General features: G+C 31.9%; 1 protein-coding gene across 1 annotated transcript; it reads right to left on the minus strand.

The window, feature by feature from the left end:
• Nucleotides 1–14,350: 14,350 nt before the first annotated feature.
• LOC149239353 (WAT1-related protein At5g07050-like) lies at nucleotides 14,351–16,596 on the minus strand. The gene is made up of 7 exons (XM_089367118.1): nucleotides 16,284–16,596; nucleotides 16,136–16,198; nucleotides 15,881–15,997; nucleotides 15,518–15,776; nucleotides 15,258–15,416; nucleotides 14,977–15,128; nucleotides 14,351–14,870 (listed from the first exon to the last, which is right to left on the minus strand). Exons 1-7 carry the CDS (start codon nucleotides 16,466–16,468, stop codon nucleotides 14,609–14,611), a joined length of 1,197 nt encoding a protein of 398 aa, XP_089223244.1. The 5' UTR covers nucleotides 16,469–16,596; the 3' UTR covers nucleotides 14,351–14,608.
• Nucleotides 16,597–21,109: the final 4,513 nt, after the last annotated feature.

The following is a 21,109-nucleotide window of genomic DNA, read 5'->3' on the forward strand; positions in this document are numbered from 1 at the left end:
GAGAGAGCAGAGAGTGATTTTTCACAACAGAAATCTCACACTGTATATTATTCATTTCAACAATTACATATATAGGAAATTACACACTGACTTTGACACCTCACTCCAACTCATTACATAAGAATCAAAAGCTTCTAGAATGACACCTAGGGACTCACAATGACAATTACACATTACATGGAAGCATTACTTCCAACAACTACATAGTGCCTTTAAAAAAATAAAAAAAAATTTTGGATTGTGTCATGTAATTCCCTTCAAATTTTGATAATTTTTTTTATAAAGTGAAGTGTTTTACTTAATCTTTTATTTATTTATATATTTAAAAACATATTTTAAACAATAATGAATTCAATTTTACTAACCACACAATACTAATTCAAATTTTCTATACACAATCTTTACAAATAAATAATAACAACATGATACCATGATTATCAATAGCAATTTGATATAATATCTTATAGTAATTTGAATTGATTTTCTTGTAATTCTCAATTATTTGAGTTCCAATAAAAATTTTGATGTGAGTTATAATTTATAATTAACAATGTAAAATGAAATAAATAAAATATGATTAACTACAATTTATAATTTATACTTAACTATATAATTAAATATACTTTTAATGAAATAATTAAAAAAATAAAAACAAAATATAATAATAATTATAAAAAAATTAATTATTTTTCTATAATTATAAAAAATAATTATTTTTAACAATAATAAAAAAAATTTAATTTTAATTATTATTAAATTACTTTATTTATTTTTAATTATTTAATAATTCAATTATTATTATATAAAATAAAAATTATTATTTATAATTAACTATATAAAATGATAAATTTTATAATTTATAATTAATTATATAGAATGAAAAATAAATAGATTTAATCATTTATAATTAATTATATAAAAATAAATATATTTAGTTGTTTATATAGATTTATAATTTTCAAGATTTTGTGCTCCATGCTTGAATTATTGAGAAAAAAAGGGACAATAATCACAAGGGATAAATCTTTTTGGCAATAAACTCTTTCAATAATATTATACCCTAGGAATATGAACCCTTAGATTAAAAAACCTAAGGGATCGATATTATAAACCTAAGGGAATAAAAAACCCAACAGATTCATACAAAAAACCCAAGGGATTATAAACTCAGGGGAATAATATTAAACCCAAGGAATTAATATTATAAACCCAAGGTATATAAACTTTAAAATAAATATTGTCTCCATATGAAAATCACGAACAACCATGGTCAATCATAGTGAACCATGGTCAATCATGGTTAACCATGGTTGATCATGGTCAACCATGTTTTATAGAATCAAACATGGTCAACCATGGTCAATCATTGTCAATCATGGTTGAATGACACATTGTGACAAATATTGTCTTGATATGAAAATTAACCATGGTAAACTATGGTCCAATGTCACATTGTGACAAAGATTGTCTCCATATGAAAATCGACCATGGTCAACCATGGTCCAATGTCGCATTATGATAAGGATTGTCTCAATATGAAAATCAACCATGGTAAACCATGTTTATTTTAGAGTTTATAGAAATTATCTTAGGGTTTATATACCTTGGGGTTATAATATTAGTCCCTTTGGTTTAATATTATTCCCTTGGATTCATAACCCCTTGGGGTTTTAGTATTAACCCCCTTCAGTTTATAATATCAATCCCTTAGGTTTATTATTCCCTTGGGTTTATAATATCAATCATGGTCAACCAAGGTCAATCATAGCCAACCACGGTCAACCATGGTCGAATATCGCATTATGACAAAGATTGTCTCAATATGGAAATCAACCATGGTTAACTGTGGTCCAACATCAAGTTGTGACAAAGATTGTCTCGATGTGTAAATCAATCATGGTCAACCTTGGTCCAATGTCACATTGTGACAATGATTGTCTAAATATGGAAATCAAACATGGTCAATCATGTTTATTATAGGGTTTAGAGTATTTATCTTAGGGTTCATATCCTTTGGGTTTATAATATCAATCCCATGGCTTTATTGATATAAGGGTAATATTCCTAGGGATTAATATTATTTCATTAGTTTTATTATCAATCATGGTTAACTTTGGTTAACCATGGTCAACCATGTTTATTTTAGTGTTTATAATATTTATCTTAATGTTTATATACCTTGGGCTTATAATATTAGTCCATTTGGTTTAATATTATTCCCTTGGATTCATAATCGTTAGGGGTTTTAGTATTAACCCCTTAGTTTTATAATATCAATCCCTTAGGTTTATTATTCCCTTGGGTTTATAATATCAATCATGGTCAACCATGGTCACTCACAACCAACCACAGTCAACCATGGTCGAATGTCTCATTGTGACAAAGATTATCTCAATATGGAAATCAACTATGGTTAACTATGGTCCAATGTCGTTTTGTGACAAAGATTTTCTTCATTTGAAAAGAAATCATGGCCAACTATGGTCCAATGTCATTTTGTGACAAAGATTTTCTTCATTTGAAAAGAAATCATGGCCAACTATGCTCCAACATCGCATTGTGACAAGGATTGTCTGAATATGGAAATCAAACATGGTCAACCATGTTTATTCTAGGGTTTAGAGTATTTATCTTAGGGTTTATATACCTTGGGTTTATAATTTTACCATTTGGATTTATTATTTGGTTGGCTTTATAATATCAATCCCCTTGGTTTATTGATATAAGGGTTGATATTCCTAGGGATTAATATTATTTCTTTAGGTTTATTATCAATCATGGTCAACCATGGCCAACCATTCTCTACCATATTTTATAAATTCAATCATGGTCACCCATGGCCCAACTTCGCACCATCGCAAATATTGTCTCAATATGAGAATCGAACATGGACAACCATGGTATAATGTCGCATCGTCATGGACAACAAAGATTCTGTCGATTTGAAAATAAACCATGGTCAACCATGGTCCAAAATCATATTGTGACCAGGATTATCTCAATATGAAAATCAACAATAGTTAACCATGCTTAATTTAGTGCTTATAATATTTATCTTAGGGTTTATATACCTTGGCTTTATAATATTAGCCCCTTTGGTTTAATATTATTCAACAAAGGTCAACCATGTTTTATAAAATCAATTGCGGTCAACCATAGTTAATGAGGGTCAACCATCAGCTAATGTCACATTGTGAAAAAGATTGTTTCAATATGAAAATCAGTCATTGTCTCAACCATGGTCTAACGTCGCATTATGACAAATATTGTGTTAATATGATAATCATGGTCAGTGATGGTCAATCATTGTCAACCCTGGTCAAGCATGGTCAATCATGTTTTATAATGTCAAACATGGTCTTCCATGGCCAATCAAGCTCAACCATGGTCAAATGTCTCATTGTGATAAGAAATGTCTTGATATTAAAATCAACGATGCTTAAGCATGGTCAACGATGGTCCAACCTCACATTGTGATAAGGATTGTCTCTATATTAAAATCAACCATGGTCAGTCATGGTCAATCATGGTGAAACATGTTTATTTTAATGTTTACAATATTTATCATAGGGTTTATATACCTTGGGTTTATAATATTAGTCCCTTGGGTTTAATAATATTGTTGTGGGTTCATAATCCCTTGGGGTTTTAGTATTAATACCTTGGGTTTATTATTCCCTTAGGTTTATACTAATAATCCCTTGGGTTTATAATAGCACTCATGGTCAACCATGTTTATTTTAGAGTTTAGAATATTTATCTTAGGGTTTATATACCTTGCATTTATAATATTAGTCCCTTGGGTTTATAATATCAATCCCTTGGGTTGATTATTCCCTTTGGTTTATAATATCAATCATGGTCAACCATGGCCAATCATATCCAACCATCGTCAATCATTGTCAACCATGGTCAAATGTCACATTTCAACAAAGATTGTCTCAATATGAAAATAAATAATGGTCAACCATCATCAATAACTATGGTCACATTGTGTCAATGATTGTCTCATGGTCCAATGTCACATTGTGACAACCATGGTCAACCTTGGTCTAACGTCGCATTATGACAAAGATTGTCTCAATATGAAAATAAACCATTGTGAACCATCATCAATCATCATCAACCATGGTCCAATGTCGCATTTTTAGAAAGATTCTCTCAATATGAAAATTGATCATGGTCATCCATGGTTAACCATGGTCCAATAGTGCACTGTGACAAAGATTGTCTCAATATGAAAATCAACCATCATCATTTGTGGTCAACCATGTTTTTTTAGTGTTTATACTATTTATCTAAGGGTTTATATAGCTTGGGTTTACAATATTAACACCTTGGGTTTATTAGTGCCTTGGGTTTATAATATCAATCCCTTGGGTTTATTAATCTAAGGTTTCATATTCCTAGGGTATAATAATATTGATAGGGTTTAGAATACTATTCCTAGTATTTAATATAAATCCTATGGGTTTAAAATTGATTGGGTTTATAATATAAATTCATTGGGTTTATTCCCTTGGGATTATATACCTTGGGTTTATAATATTAGTCCCCCAAGTTTAATAATATTCCCTTGGGTTCATAATCCCTTGGGATTTTAGTATTAGTCCCTTAGGTTTATAATAACAATCCATTGGGTTTATAATATTAATCATTGTCAACCATGGTCAATCATAGCCAACCATGGTCAATCATGGTCAACCATGTTTATTTTAGTGTTTAAAATATTTATCATAGGGTTTATATACCTTGGGTTTATAATATTAGTCCCTTGAGTTTAATATTATTCACTTGGGTTCATAATCCCTTGGGGTTTTAGTATTCATCCTTTGGGTTTATTATTCCCTTGGGTTTATAATATCAATCCCTTGGGTTTATTATTCCCTTTGGTTTATAATATCGATCATGGTCAAGCATGGTGAGTTATAGCCAACCATGGCCAAATATTGTCAACCATGGTCAAATGTTGCATTTCGACAAAGATTGTCTCAATATGAAAATCATCTATGGTTAACCATGGTCAATAACCATTGTCACATTGTGTCAAATATTGTGTCATGGTCCAACGTCACATAGTAACAATCATGGTCAACCTTGGTCCAATGTCACATTTTGACAAAGATTGTCTTAATATGAAAATCAAGCATTGTGAACCATCATCAATCATGGTCAACCAAGGTCCAATTTCATATTGTGAGAAAGATTCGCTCAATATGAAAATTGATCATGGTCAACTATGGTCCAATAGCACAATGTGACAAAGATTGTATCAATATGGAAATCAACCATCATCATTTATGGTCAACCATGATTGTTTTTAAGGTTTATAATATCTATCTAAGGGTTTATATAGCTTGGATTTACAATATTAATCCCTTGGGTTTATTAGTGCCTTGGGTTTATAATATGAATCCCTTGAGTTTATTAATCTAAGGTTTCATATTCCTAGGGTATAATAATATTGATAGGGTTTATAATATTATTCCTAGGGTTTAATATAAATCCCTTGGTTTTGTAATCCATTGGGTTTATAATATAAATTCATTTCATTTATAAATTCCTTGGTTTTATTAATCCCTTACATTTATAATAATGCCAATATGGTTTTGTGACAAAGATTTTCTCAATAGAGATATCAATCATGGTTAACCATGGCCAACCAAGGTCAATCATGGTCAGCTATGGTCAACCATGGTCCACATTGCTCAAACATGGTTGATCATGGTCGTTTATGGTCTACCATGGTGCTACGCCACATTGTGACAAATTTTGTCCCAATATGAATATCAACCATGGTCAAACATGGTCACCCAAGGTCGAACATCGTATTATGAGATATTTTCTCAATATGGAAATCAATCATGGTCAAGCATTGTCAACCATGATTAATAAGCATGGTGACATTGTGACAAATATTGTATCATGGTCTCAGATCACATTTGGACACCCATGGTCAAATATGGTCAACCATGGTCCAACCTCATATTGTGACAAATATTGTCTCAATATGAAAATCAACCATGGTCAACCATGGCCAACCATTATCCAACGTCACATTGTGCCAAAGGTTGTCTTAATATGAAAATAAATAATGGTTGATTTGCCACCGTCGCTTTGTGAGAAAGATTGTGTCAATGTGAAAATCAACTATGGTCAACCATGTTTATTTTAGGGTTTATAATATTTATCTTAGGGTTTATATAACTTGGGTTTATAATATTTATCCCTTAATATTATTTCCTTGGTTTTATAGTCCCTTGGGTTTTTAGTATTAATCTGTTGGGTTTATTATTCGTTAATCATCCATGGTCAATCATCGTCAATAACCATGGTCACATTGTGTCAAAGTTTGTCTCATGGTCCAATGTCACGTTGTGACAACCATGGTCAACCTTGGTCCAACTTCGCATTTTGACAAAGATTGTCTTAATACGAAAATCAACCATCATGAACCATCATCAATCACGGTCGACCATGGTCAACGAGGGTTCAATGTCACATTGTGAGAAAGGTTCTCTCAATATGAAAATCGATCATGGTCAGCCACGGTCCAATAGCGCATTGTGACAAAAATTGTCTCAATATGAAAATCAATCATTATAATGTGTGGTCAACCATGTTTGTTTTAAGATTTATAATATTTATCCAAGAGTTTATATATCTTGGGTTTACAATATTAATCTCTTGGGTTTATTAGTACCTTAGGTTTATAATATAAATCTCTTGGGTTTATTAACCTAAGGATTCATATTCCTAGGGTATAATAATATTGATTGGGTTTAAAATATTATTCCTAGGGTTTAATATAAATCCTTACTATTTATTCATAATGGTTGTATGATTTTTTCTACCTTGTCATGAGGATGAACCTTAGTTGGTTCGAAACGTCAACCCAATCTTCAAAATATGATTAGCAGACATTTATCTACATTACGGATCACAAAGCTGTCAAATCTAACCATATTATTATTAATATTAACATTATTAATATTAATATTAGAAATATTACTATATTAATTTAGCATATTAAATTTATAGTGTAGCATATATTAAGTTGATGTTTATGATGTATATCAATAACATTTATTAATGTAATTATGCTACTTCAAATATAATAAATATTTAAAAAATATAATATCTAAAATATATGTCTCAAATTAAAAATTATTTTATTTTTATATAAAATTATAGTTTAATTTAACTTATCAATATCAAAGACTTAAAATGAAATTAACTTTTGAAATTGAAATGCAATCTTTCCTTTTTCAAATTTTATTCGGAATCCAACCGCTTCACGTCCTTGTAAAAGAGGGGCTGTTGAGTCGCTGGGTTCTGTTGGTGAGGAGGCACACCCAAAAGGCAGCCGAGTTGATGTCGGAATCAACCCCGGCCGTTGGCTATCACCATTGTCTGCAGACATGATGAGCTGTATCACTGGCATGCGCCCTCTCATCAGAAACTTCTACACCGCCCCACCTTTGTTGGAATTCGGCGATTCAGACGATTCGAAATTTCAGAAATGGACTTTATTCGGATTCTATTTTTTATGATGCAGAATATATTCAAAAGTCGCCCAACATTTGAAGGGAAACACTGGTGATGTGGGATTTGAAATTTCAGACGTCGATTTTATTCGGATCGTATATTTGATGATATAGAATATATTCAAAAATCCCCCAAAGTTTTAGGGAAACTTTGGTGTTGTGGGATTTGAGGAAATTGCAACTATGGTGCAGTTTTATTTCAGTCTCATAATTTCAGTGAAAGGTAAGTGGAAAATAGCTTGAAAAATTAAAAGCCGGAAAAGTTATACAATTTTATAATATACAATTATATAATATTGTCCTTTCATTTTTATATGGACATATTTCAATGCTATGACTGAAAATAAAAGTTGCTCGTATTTTAATAATATACTGCTCGTATATGATTAAGTTGCTCTTTTAAACTAATGGAATATTTTTATTTATTTTTATCTAAAATTTATAAAACATGAAATTTATTGTGTCCAGAGCGATATATTCATTCAAAAAATAAGTACATAGCCATCACTTTATGGCGAAGCACCCAATACAGCTACAATATCGGAAAATAGAAACCGGTGCAGTCTCATAGTCCAGTCAAACATATTGTCATTTATTTAGTGCTCGTCTATATACGCTGTCTATTGTATATACAATATTCAAAAGATCAGAAAAGGTCTAATAGTTCCCAGTACTTCAAGCATTGTCTGAAATAGGAAAGATGTCATGTGAAAGACAGAAACAGTGAAGATAGAAATAGAAGAGCAAAAAAAGTGCAAGTTCATCATATAAAAAAAAATTGAAATCAGGGAGAAGAGTGGCAACACCCTGACTTCCATGTAAGAGTTTGTCATCTTGACTTCAATAGGTAAGCCATCCAACTTGTCCTGTAGTCTTTTCTTAGATAGTCCATCCACAATTTGGGTGAACTCTCTGTCAATATGTTGTATCGTAGAGAGATTATGTGAATTCCATGTGATTTGTTGCAACCAACTTTGTAGTGAGGGTTGGGATATTGTTGCATGGTAATAGACAAGATGAATGATGATGTTGAAATCTCCATATATGTGAATTGTAGGAATGTTCAAGAAATTAGTGAACCGGAGTAGCCCCCATAATGCCATAGCTTCTGCCTTTGTATTTGTGCCAATTACCACATCCTAGTGAATCGAAAAAGCCTGTTTTGGTGAATGTAGCATCAGGAAACCACATGCACATCTGCTTCTTTGAGATGCCCTCTCAAAGAACCCAGCATGGTATTCAGTATTTGGACCCAGCATGGTATTCAGTATTTGGGCATGTTTGTTCTTTTAGTGCCAATACCAATTCGTAGTTTAGTAGAGAGTGTGATTCTGATGCGTTCCATCACCTGTGGAGTGATTTCTCTAAAAGTTTTGAAAATAATGTAATGTTATTTCTCCATCCCAGATCTCAAAAAAAAAAAGAAAAAAGAGAAAAAAATAAATAAATTCAGAGGGATGTATCGCCAGCTGACATTCTGCAATACAATTAAACAACAGATATAAAGATTAATAAAAACTAAATTCACCTTCATTGAAACGTGCATCGAATAATGACTAGATTCAAGTGTATTGAATTATATAACCTCTTCGACATTACTCTATGTAGCTGCATATGGTTAAAGAGACATTTTAATCTCACGTGGATCAAACTCAAACGGATCAGTGCGTTTAGTTTCATTTACACCAGGAACAACTCATCACCCTGTAATCTCCATTTGATAATATACGGCAGTAGGTTTTAGGGTACTAAGACTATAATAATATTAAAATTGATTATTTAAGTTCTAAATTTTATTACTTAAGTTTTATAGGTTTATAATAATATAGGTTTTGTAAGTTTGTCTGCGTGAGCTAATTATGATTCTATATTATTTTTAATTTTTATATTAAAATAATGTTTCATAATAATTTTTTTTTCCAAAAAAACCTTAATTTTATTTATAGATAAAATTAATTTTTATATTAGTGAAAATTATATTGTCAACCTTAGTAGACTAAAGGTTTTTCTGGTCCCTTACAATCAACCATGATCAATCAAGATCTCTATGGTTAGAATGGTGAAACATGGTCAACCAAGGTCTTTATGGTTGAATATGGTCAAGCATAATGGTAAATCAATGTCTTTGTGGCCAACCATAGTCCACCATGATAATCCACGGTTGAATATCCTCATCCATGATCAACCATGATCAAGGTCCCTATGGTTGAGTATAGTCAACCATGATCAACAATAATGGTCAATCAAGATCTCTATGGTTAGAATGCTTGAACATTGTCAACCAAGTTGTGTATGGTTGAATATTGTCAAGCATAATGGTCAAGCAATCTATTTATGGTCAACCAAGGTTGCATATGGTCAACAATGATCAATCATGGCTGAATATCATCAACCATGAATAACCATGGTCAATCATGATCAAGGTCTCTATGGTTGAATTGAATAAACCACATTTATTATTGTGGTTGATATACATTACAACCACATTTACTAATGTGATTGATATACACTAATTGATAATAATTTCCACATTTTATATACTAATTGGCATATGAAAATAATGTTGATCAACATATAACCATTACATTAGAAATAAGTTGGAAATGTGTATTTACTTACTTTAATTATTTGCGATAATATTTTGTATTATTATTTATTTAGTTTTATAATTTATTTTTGTTTAATAACCTTTTTGAATTTCTTTTAAATAAGAAGATTATTTATATCGTAAGAGTTAATTGATTTTTTTAATCTTTTAATTATAAAAATTAATAATATATAAAAAAAATTGAAATTGATATTTAATACGTATATAAACTATATTTTAAAATAAATTAGTTTTCATATTTTTATAGGTTTAATGTATATTTTCCAATTGAGAAAAAAAGAATTATTCCTCTAAACGATCGCAGGCTTAATACGCTATATTTAGACATGAAAAAATATAACATTTATCACAAATAATAATTATAATGATATAGGCCGGCGAACGAAAATACAAACATATATAAGAAAAACAGAAATTTGATTGGTATATAAACTAGAATAGAAAAATGTAAAAAATAATTATTTTATTTATATAAAAGTTTTGGAAAATTTCACTAAGGGTTTTAAGTGAAATGAAATCACTATAAAATAAAAGAATTAAAGAGATGTGATATTGTAATTGCATATAAACTTGAACTTACAACTTAAAAGCAAACATTTAAATTTAAATTATATTACAATAAAAAATAAATTATTTTATGATGATGATGATGGTTAATGTCCACTGAGACCAAACTTTGGTCTATCGGACCTAAAAAAACAAATTATTTAGTTTGATTTAAGATTTTGTTCCTATGCTCAAAAAGCTTGGAGAGAAGCCTCCCGAGCTCGCTATAATTTTGACAATGTAAAAGGCTAGGAAGGTTAGTATTGCGACAGAGATTATGAAACTGAGATCTAATGTGGTTGTACGTGGGGCACTCTAAGAGGAAGTGGTTTTCATCCTCGATGTTCCTATTCTCACAGAGGTGGTAGATCTTTTCCATCCATGTTGTTTTAAGAACTGCTCAATGACCTGTTTCACTATGGAGCTCATGAGAGTTCGTTTTAATCTTCACTATATTAATTTTCTTCTTTGAGCTAGTTAAAACAGAGAGATACTTTTGATCTTCTAGGGTGGGTTGATGACCTTCTTATAATAACTTAATTTTCTTTTAGCTACTAAATCTTTTTCACACTACATTTTTTCTTTCAACTTAGAGTAACAATATTTTTAATTTTATTAATGTTTTGCAATGCATCATTCTCGTTGATCTCCCAATAGTTCAACTAGGCCCTCGTGTGTTTATATCACTCCCGCTTGAGCCTTAGGTGGTTTTGGCTAGAATTTAAAGCTAGCTTAGGAAGTCTATGATCTCCTATATTATTGAGTTTGTGCTTGTACACCAGAAGCCTAGTCATAGCTAGGCTCTCGATAGGGGAAAGACCTACTTCTATAAGGAGAATAGGATAGGGTGTATTGCTTTTAATTTTCAGGTTATACGTTATAAAACACTTCTGGATTTGCTCAATCTTTCTCTAGGATTCTCTAGAGATGCTGCAACCCCAGACCTCACATCCATATAAGATAACAGGAGTGACTAAAGTTTCAAAGAGGAACTTCTTTTTATCCCACATTACGAGGTTTGTCATTTTACAATTATTTTCAAGACCAAAATAAGCTTTCCACCCCCCATTAATCCTTTTCTCAATGCTATAGTTCCAGTTGAGCTTGTGATGAATATCAATTCCTAGGTACTTGTAAGAATACACTTCCTCCAAGTTAGTATTGTCATACCAAAAATTAGCGTAAGTGTCCTTCTTGGATTTGACAATCATAACTTTTGTCTTGTCAGTGTTAACAGTCATACCCATGGTAGAGCATAAATCCTTAAGAATCCTAAGTTGCTTCTCAAGATCAGATGGGCACCTTGCGAGAAGAACAATATCGTCAGCATAGAGAAGAAGGATGATGACTATCCTAGCTAAGATCATGCCAACACATCTTGCTTCCTCTAAATAACCTTCAAGCTTGTTGATGTAAATGCCAAATAGGGTAGGGGAGAGGGGGCAGCCTTGTTTCACTCCGACATTACATTTAATATCTTTCGACCACCCGTCATTTCTTCTTAGCTTGGCAATTACATTCTCGTATAACCTTATAGCGGCAGCTCTCAACTCGAAAGGAACCTTTAGCTCTTCTAACCTATTCAAAAGGTTGTTTCTAGGAACCGTATCGAAAGCTTTTCTAAAGTCCACAGAGTGAAAAAAGAGATTGGATTTATCATTACGACATTCCTCCACAATGATCCTAAGTGTAACAAGGTGATCTGTTGTTGAGTGATGTCTTCCAAAACCCGCTTGGCCTTTAGCCTGCTTACCTTCACTTTCAAGCCATATGCTCAACTTCGTTTCCAAAATAATACCATATAACTTGGCTAAGAGAGGCCTGACCATAATTGTCCGATAATTAGACGGGTTATTTGCATCCCCACTTTTATAAATAGGGATAATGAGTCTCTCAGTCCATGGTTTAGGGAACCCTTGCTTGACGGCTTGATTGAAAAGCTTATGGATGTGGGGGATGAGGACAGGACCTCCAATTTTTAAGATTTCTACCTCGCAACCTTCAATGTCCTTAGCTTTCCCATTTGCCAGGCGATGAACCCCAAAATCAATGTCTTCTAATGAGAAAAATTCTTTCGTTGTGAGCAGGGTTTCAAAGTTATCCATGACATTTGGAGATTCATAAAGCTTTTTAAGATAGGAATTCCAATTGTGTAAAGCAATTTTATTATTATCTTTAGTTTTCTTATTCAGAATCTGCCTCCAAAATTTCTTAAGAGCTACCTTAGAGAGGTGTAAGAGATTCTCTTGTCTTTTACGAATGTATTGCCTCGTTTTCCTTTTAGTTAGGGATTTGTATATTTTTATCTTGTCCATTTTAAGAGATTCATCAACAAGTTCCTTAATTGCTCTCCTCGCACTTTTACAATCTTTGTCATACCAAGGGTTGGTTTTGCTATTTCTTTTATTATTTGAAACATCAATTGAGAACTTGTTAATAGAATATGAGAGGGTTGTAGTAAATTTATGATGGAGGCCTTCTATGTTGTCTATACTAGATAAAGGAAGCAAATTAGTTTTTAATTCATTTAAAAAGAGATCGTTTTTATTTCTATCACATATTAAGTTCTTTGGCTATAAGGATTATTTCTATGGGATCTCTATGCATGACAAAATTGAGAGTTATAAATAAAGGCCTATGATCAGAGTGAGGCTCGTGGTCATTTAAGATGTCAAAATTTATTATTTCGTTGTATAAAGGGAGATTGGAAATAACATAGTCTACCACAGTGCTACCAAGCCCATGGATGCAGGTCATCTGGCTAGAGTTGGGCCACTTCTTTATATCGTTGCAAATTATGAGATCCTCAGCACTACAGAGCTTGACTAGCTCCGACCCAAACAAATTCTCCGTGAGGCCTTCAGAGCTCCTTTTGTATCTACTAGCCAGAGTAGGGTCTTCGTCTAACCAAAGAGGATTAGGGTTGGAATGATTGCTTAGAATAATAACTTGGTTGCTTGAAGTTTGAGCATTAAAGTCACCTATTAAGATATTACCTTCATTCCTTAGGCTATAAAATAATAATAATAATATAATAATATTATTTTATAAAATATTTTGAAAAATAATAATAATACTATAATAATAATATTTTTAAAATATTTTTTTATTTGTATATTCCAATTAAATTACAATTTCAAAATATTAAATAATTTTATATTATCTCAAAATTTAATAAACCAAACTGACTATTAATAGAATAGTTCTAAATTGATCTTAACGATCATTCAGATGATCATGAAAGTAATTTTATATTTAAAAAATAATACTAATATATATATATATAAAAGTTTGACACCTTGACAATACGTAATAGGAAAATAGAAAATTATCTGCTTAAAAAGTATTTACATGATCTCCAACTAGGTCATTTACATGTTGGAAGGCGACATCCAACGTGAGAGCATCTTTCCTAATCACATCCAACTTATCTATCTATCCGTTTTAGGTAGGTTACTGAATGATGTACTATATTTGGCTCTTACATCTTTGAACACATGGGCATCTTCTACAAGTTGTATGACATATTGTAACCACACACAGATATATATATATATATATCACATACGAGCATTATGCACATATCTGATTATTTAAAAAGGGAATGACTAAGAATCATAGGTTTACCAAATCCTAGTTTATTCAATTTCCGTACACAAGACCATGACTAACAGATAGGCTATTTCATTTCATTAGCTGACAGTCGTATAAACACATCTCGCTTCCATCTTAGACAACGATGAAAACGATAATATTGAATCCGCTTTGAGAGGGGTAAAGCAAACAAACTAATACAACGCGAAAAAGAAAACATTGATCCTATTTTTCTTTGAAAACCTGTTTGTTGGAATACATGGTGAGGACGAGCATGGGAACTCCAAGTCTCTTCGGCCGTCCATTTCGATGCTTACATTTTGGGATTATTGTTTTCAGTGATAGAAATTATGGCCCTATCTCCACCATTGAATTGATGAGCTTCAGGTCCTTCACAAATTAGCGTGTTGGAAGCAACTTCTACATCATGCGCCTTATTTTGATTTTCATGGAATATTCCTTGAGAATTGGAAAGCTCTTCGGAGTCATTTTTATCGGTTGAGATCTTGCTATCCTTCACCTTTCCCCAGAGAACAGCGTATAGTCCTATTGCGATCATAACTCCTCCCACCACACTGTATTCAATTAATAAGTGCAGTTAGAGCCTTGAACCTTCCTATTTGCTTACACTATTAATCTCGAATTCAATTTAGTGGGTTGAAAAGGAATTCAGAAACGAACCTGCCCAAGAAAATCTTCTCAGAGAGAATGATAGATCCCATAATTGCAACGATTATCACACTCAACGGACTAAATGCTGTGGCAAATACAGGTCCCTTTAAGCGCATGCATAAACCTTGTAAGTAATATGCAATTGCTGACGCCATCACTCCCTGCGCCGAAAAATAGCAAATGATGTTCTCTGTAATTTACCTTCATATCCCGATCTCCATTTTTTTAATTCAAACCTAAAAGGAAACACTTAAAGTTTCCCTCTCGTTGAAGGAAAGAGGAAAACTTACAGAGTAGACTGCAGTGAGAAGGTTGATGTCCCATCCTAAAGCCCACTTGGAAGAATCACGTACAACAGCTAAGCTGAGAACTGTTGCCTGTAATGTTCCCAGAAAACATATTAAGGTGGCAAGGGATAGTTGAGCAGAATATTTCTTCAGTACTGCGGCCTGCACATTCAAAATAGTTAATTAAAGTCGTAATTTCAAATGATTGAACACGATTATATATATGTGTGTGGCGGCACAAACATTTAAAAAAAAATCACCACCTGCAGGATGAACAGGGATGACCAAGAAAGAGTGGCCGCAATTATCAGAAGGGAACCCATTATCCAATTTTTATTATCAATGTCAGAAGCTGCTGACGTTCCACTTGAAGCTGTCTGGTGGGATTGATGATGTGCAGACCAAAGCATGGGAACTGTAGGACCTTTGTATAATGTCATCAGCATTGCTCCCCCGACGCAAACGATCGTTCCCACTATCTTTGCTTGACTGCGTAGCTTTTTGATGTTAACTCTCTCCATCCTACGACAATATAGATTTTCCATCAAGGTCATAGAATAAGGCAATTGATGGCAAGGAGTACCCCTAGAAAATATGACTTGAAGTGAACATTGTGATTTGATTACCTGAATAGAAGAGCCATCACGAAAGTCATAGCTGGAAGAACATTACTTAGTGCAGACTCATATGTTGGAGATGTTAATTTCAATCCCATGCAGTAGAAATTCTGGTCGATTACAGGCCTGCAGAGATGCATTAAGAATGCTCCATATTTAAATTAAAATACTCGCCAACAATTTTCATTCGCTCAATCAGAAATAGAATGGAAGATGATACTTTAAAGAGAAGCGAGAGGCCTGAAATTATGAAATGGTACATACCCCAACAAACCCAATACAAAAATCTGGCAGAATATGGGAAAAGTGAGTTTCGGTCGCACTTTCCTGCAATTAATTGTAACATGTTAACTGATGAGCTGTTTACGTGGCAGAATATTTAGTGCAGAGGTTGTTAATAGAATACCCTTACCTTTCAATGAAGAAGGCGAAAGGAGCAAGCACAACCGTAGCGGCGGCATTCCGGTATACTACAAGCACAAAGTGATTCATCCCTCTGTTAAAAGAGACTTTCGAGATAATATTCATGCCCGCATATCCAAACTGCAAAGATATCATCGCTACATAAGGTTTTGACTTCTCAATTAGTTTCCCCATTGATAATCAAATAAAAACCCTCACAAACACCCAACCCTTCCCTTCTCTTTCTATAAATTGCCAATGCAGCGTGAGGGCTGGAGCTTCTCCTCTTTGCACTAACTTTCACAGTTTCATAATCCACATTGTCTGCACTCATATTTATAAATAAACAAAAACCGAGTAGAAATGATATGCCTATCTACAGTGTTGACCTAAATTGATCGCAATAGGTTGCGAATACGTGGAGAATGGTGAATCGAATTATGAATCAAAACTCCACCGAAAAAAATTCTGAGCTCTACATTTCACCAACAAATCGGATATGGGCAATGGCCGGTATCATATTCGTTATTATATTTATTACGGAATGACAGAAATATTTTACTCAGTAATAAAGCAGTGGATGGTGGGGCAATTAAAGCAGATACGTGAAGAAAGCAAATCACTGCATCAGAAAATCGTGGGCATATGGAGATTGATGAATGAAAGAATATGGCATATATAAAGTGGATTCAGGCCTTGTGACGTTAACCATAGCTGTTCTCATGGTTTTTTTTTCTTTATTTCCTTGGAAAATTTAGTTGTTTTTAGGTTGATTTGTTTGGAAAATGATTTTTTTTAGGTTTAATTTCTTTAAAATCTGGCAGGAATTTATTGTAATCACAAGTCTGATGGGTAACCTTTACACAATCTAAGTGTCTTAAGAGTTTTTTAGGTATAGAATCTATGTCCAAAAACCAGTTTAAATGACACAAATCAAGGTTTCACATTAAATTTTTCTGCCTGATTCCATCCCTGGAAAGTCACTTGTGAGTGATTTGGATCAGTTGGTGGCATAGTTAATGTTTTAATTGGTTAACCAGAATCACATATTTTTTGGTGAGAGATTTGTATGAGTGGGTGGCATAGTTAATGTTTTAATCTAGTAACCAAAATCACACCTTTTTTATTTAATTTATATGGGAATATTTTAGAAAATTTGAATTTATAGCAGGTTCACAATGACACTAATAAAGTAAGATTATATATATATATATATTTAATTATTAATTTTTTTACTAGTCTAACCCCAAAAGTGTAAGGGAAATTGACCTAGTGACTTCTCATTAGCTAGATGCTTATACCATATATTGAGCTAACCCTTAGACTTATATAATTTTTATTTAATAATTTGTATCTTTATTTATTTATAAAGTAAATGCCAGATAAAAAATGATTTAGAAATCCAAAATGATTCATATTTAAAATTTAATTTTATGATAATAAAATAATTTTTTGAATTTAAATAATAATAATAATAATTTAACAAATAACATCTCTATTTACATATCGAGAAATTTGCAATTAACATAAGGTCCCCACTCCCTATTATCAACCTAAATATACCAATTTGATTTCTTCCTAAATGGTTTTCAAATCAGAATAGGGATGAGAGAAGCTTGAATTTGATTATAACATAAAAATAGATTATCCAACCTTAAGTTTATATTATTTTATTTCATAATTTATTTATTTAATAAATATTTATTAAATAAATAACAGATAAATATTAATTTAGAAATACAAAATAATTATCGTTTTAAAAAAAAAATTAGTAATATTTTTAATTTTATAATAATAAAATATATATTTTTTTAAATTTGAATAATAATAATAATAATGTACCAATAATACCTTTGTTTACATATTAGGGAATTTACAATTAACATAAAAATAATTTTAATTTTATAATAATAAAATAATTTTTTGAATTTAAATAATAATAATCTACCAAATAATATCATATTAGGAAATTTACAATTAACATAAACATAGTTTATCCAAATTTAAATAGATAAATGACTTTCTAATTCAAAAATCAACCTAAGATGATTTATCCGGATTTACTTTCAGATAAATGATATTTATACTAAGGAGAAAAGGAGTGATATGACACATCGCAGAATAAATTTATTTCGCTTTATTATAAAATTATATTTTGTTAAGAATGGTTATCACGATGTGCGCAACATAGTCCACTCATTATCATTAGCTAAATATCGCTAGCTAATAAAATGAAAATATATTAAAGCTCAACGATAAAATATTCATAACCATAAAATCACTTAAAGTAGAATCATATATTATTAATAACTATGCAATTGGAATAGAGAAATGACATGCCGGGGTAGTGGAGGAATTACAATTTCTTCTCAATTAAGAGAATCTCATGACGTGAAGTACAATGAGTTCTCAATCAAGAGAATCTTATGACGTCTAAGGGACAACAATGGTGGTGGAAATGTCGCGAATCTGGAACAATTTCCTCTTAAAAGATTTGATGGGCCAACCCGTGTTATAGCATCTTTTGAATGATTTAATTGAGATGTATTTAAAAATTTATACATGATTTGATGTGAGAATTTAAACAATTCTTTCCTAGTTAAAAGGATGCCCATCGGTATCTTCACTTATTAAAAAGTATGGTATCCATTCCCGGCAATTTTGACATCTTATATTTTCATCGGCTCATATCGTCCGGTATCTTCACTTATTAAAAAATGTGATATTCCTTCACGGCAATTTCGTCATCTTATATTTTCATCAGCTCATCGTCACTGTATGGACCAGAATCTTGTGGATATAGGTATATAGACATTTACATATAGCAGTCCTCTATAATGCGACTTTTTGGAAGCTTTTTCGGTTGGTTTTTAGGTCAACATCCGGCAGCAATTTATTGGAATCGCAAGTTTGATAGCTAGTTTCTGCACAGTCAAAGCCTCCCACGGGTTTTTTAGGGTGCTGAATCCAAATATGCAGTTAAAAAACCATTTTAAATAATACAAATCAAGATTTAACATCAATTTCTTCAGCCGGATTCCATCAGCGGAATCTCCAAAAAGTCTCATTGTAGACAACTCCTTTACATATATAGATGTGAAGAAGATATTCTTGATTATTGGGAGGGTTTAATGATAACTTCTTGAAGTTTGTATCTCTTAGTGAATTAAGTTAGAAGCCCACTTTTTCTAGGGTTTCACACTTTTTTAATATATGGATATCAAAAAATAATTATAATTTTAATATTAATGAGTATAATTATATAATTGTTATTAATAATAGAAATAGCTATATAAATATTAATAATCTTATTTTCTCACATACCCCTCACACACACACATATATATACAATTTTTCCAAAAGGTTTTAAGGAAAAAAATAAATTAAAAAAAAGGGAAATATACATATTAGGATCTCCATAAGGTAACTAATTTTTTATTTTACTTTGATTTCCAAAATAGTTGAATAGAAAATTGGCCATTTTAAACACAGAAACATCACCCTACATAAAAACTAAGAAAACTTATATAAATCCTAAATAGGTATCAAGTATATCCCCCTTCATTTTATAACTTGCCACGAACTAATAACAATTAACTCAAGAATTATAACATAAAGGACTATCCTTGAAACATTTGACATTCAAGAAACTCATCGATAAAAACATATCATCTAGAAGAGTCAAAGCTTCCTTAAAGTGTTCATCCACCTTTGGTTCAACTCGTAAATAAGAGAAAAAAAGGTCCATTCAAAACTTCAAAGAGAGTCCTGAACTTGGCCTAAGAAGTTTTGAATATGAACATTCTAAACTTTGAGCTTGTGTTTGAATAAGTCAATCACAACTTTGGAATCCACAAGAATTTGCAATTTTGTTAAATCAAGATGTTTAGCATAGTGCATAAGAGTCGTGAGGCTACAAATTTTCCTTCGTACTAGAGGTAACATTAGGAGCAAACTAGAGATCATACAAATGTGAGGAGTGTATATGGAGGATAACCCAAAACTCCAAAATTAGGATGACGACCTTACTGGCCCTATTTTAGTATCCCCAAGGGATCTCAAAATCTAGAGATGTCATAATTGGATTTCATGATTTTTTCTACTTAGGTTTGCATTTGTGTTCTCAACTCAACTTCCTAGTCATGCAAATAAAACTACCATTCAGATTGATTTATCTTGGAAATTACAAAGATTACATCCCTAACAAATAAAGTTGATGAATAGAATTAGAAGAGAGCCATAAAAACTCATTGTGTGATAAAGAAATGAACTCTTAATGAATTCCTCCAAACTAGGTGCATTCCATACCAATTTAGGATTAGATTTAATGGCTAGAGAGTTGTAGACTTGCACAAGGAATAGAGAAGTAACAAACAAATCGAATCTCTATTCCACCTCTTCTCTATGTATTCCACACCTACATGGGAATTCCCACCCTCTCTTCAAACCATTGTCCTAGGTGAGCCAATTGCTGGTCAGAGTTAACACCAAACAATCAATTTTCCATTAATCAAGCATGAACCTTCCACACTTGATTCTCCCTATATTCCTCTAGTCTAACAAAATTTGGTACAAATGTATCGACATAGAAAGATCACTCATCAACAAGATGGCCCTCAAATTCTAATTCTGTTGTAAAAAGCTAACTTCCTCCACCAATATAATCATGATGAGGGGATTTGATGTCCTAAATTTTGTAGAAACCCTTATTGTGTAGTCTAGTAAGGAGATACATAAACAACTTATAATTTTCATCTCCATCCATATACCCGTCCACCACATTCCTAAACTTTCTAGCATTCCCTATACACTAAAGAATACAAGAACCAATCAAAG

This window comes from Pinus tabuliformis, chromosome 8 (genome assembly GCF_031772625.1).
Source record: "Pinus tabuliformis cultivar Carrire ecotype Pingquan chromosome 8, CPIR1, whole genome shotgun sequence".
NCBI lineage: Eukaryota > Viridiplantae > Streptophyta > Pinopsida > Pinales > Pinaceae > Pinus > Pinus tabuliformis.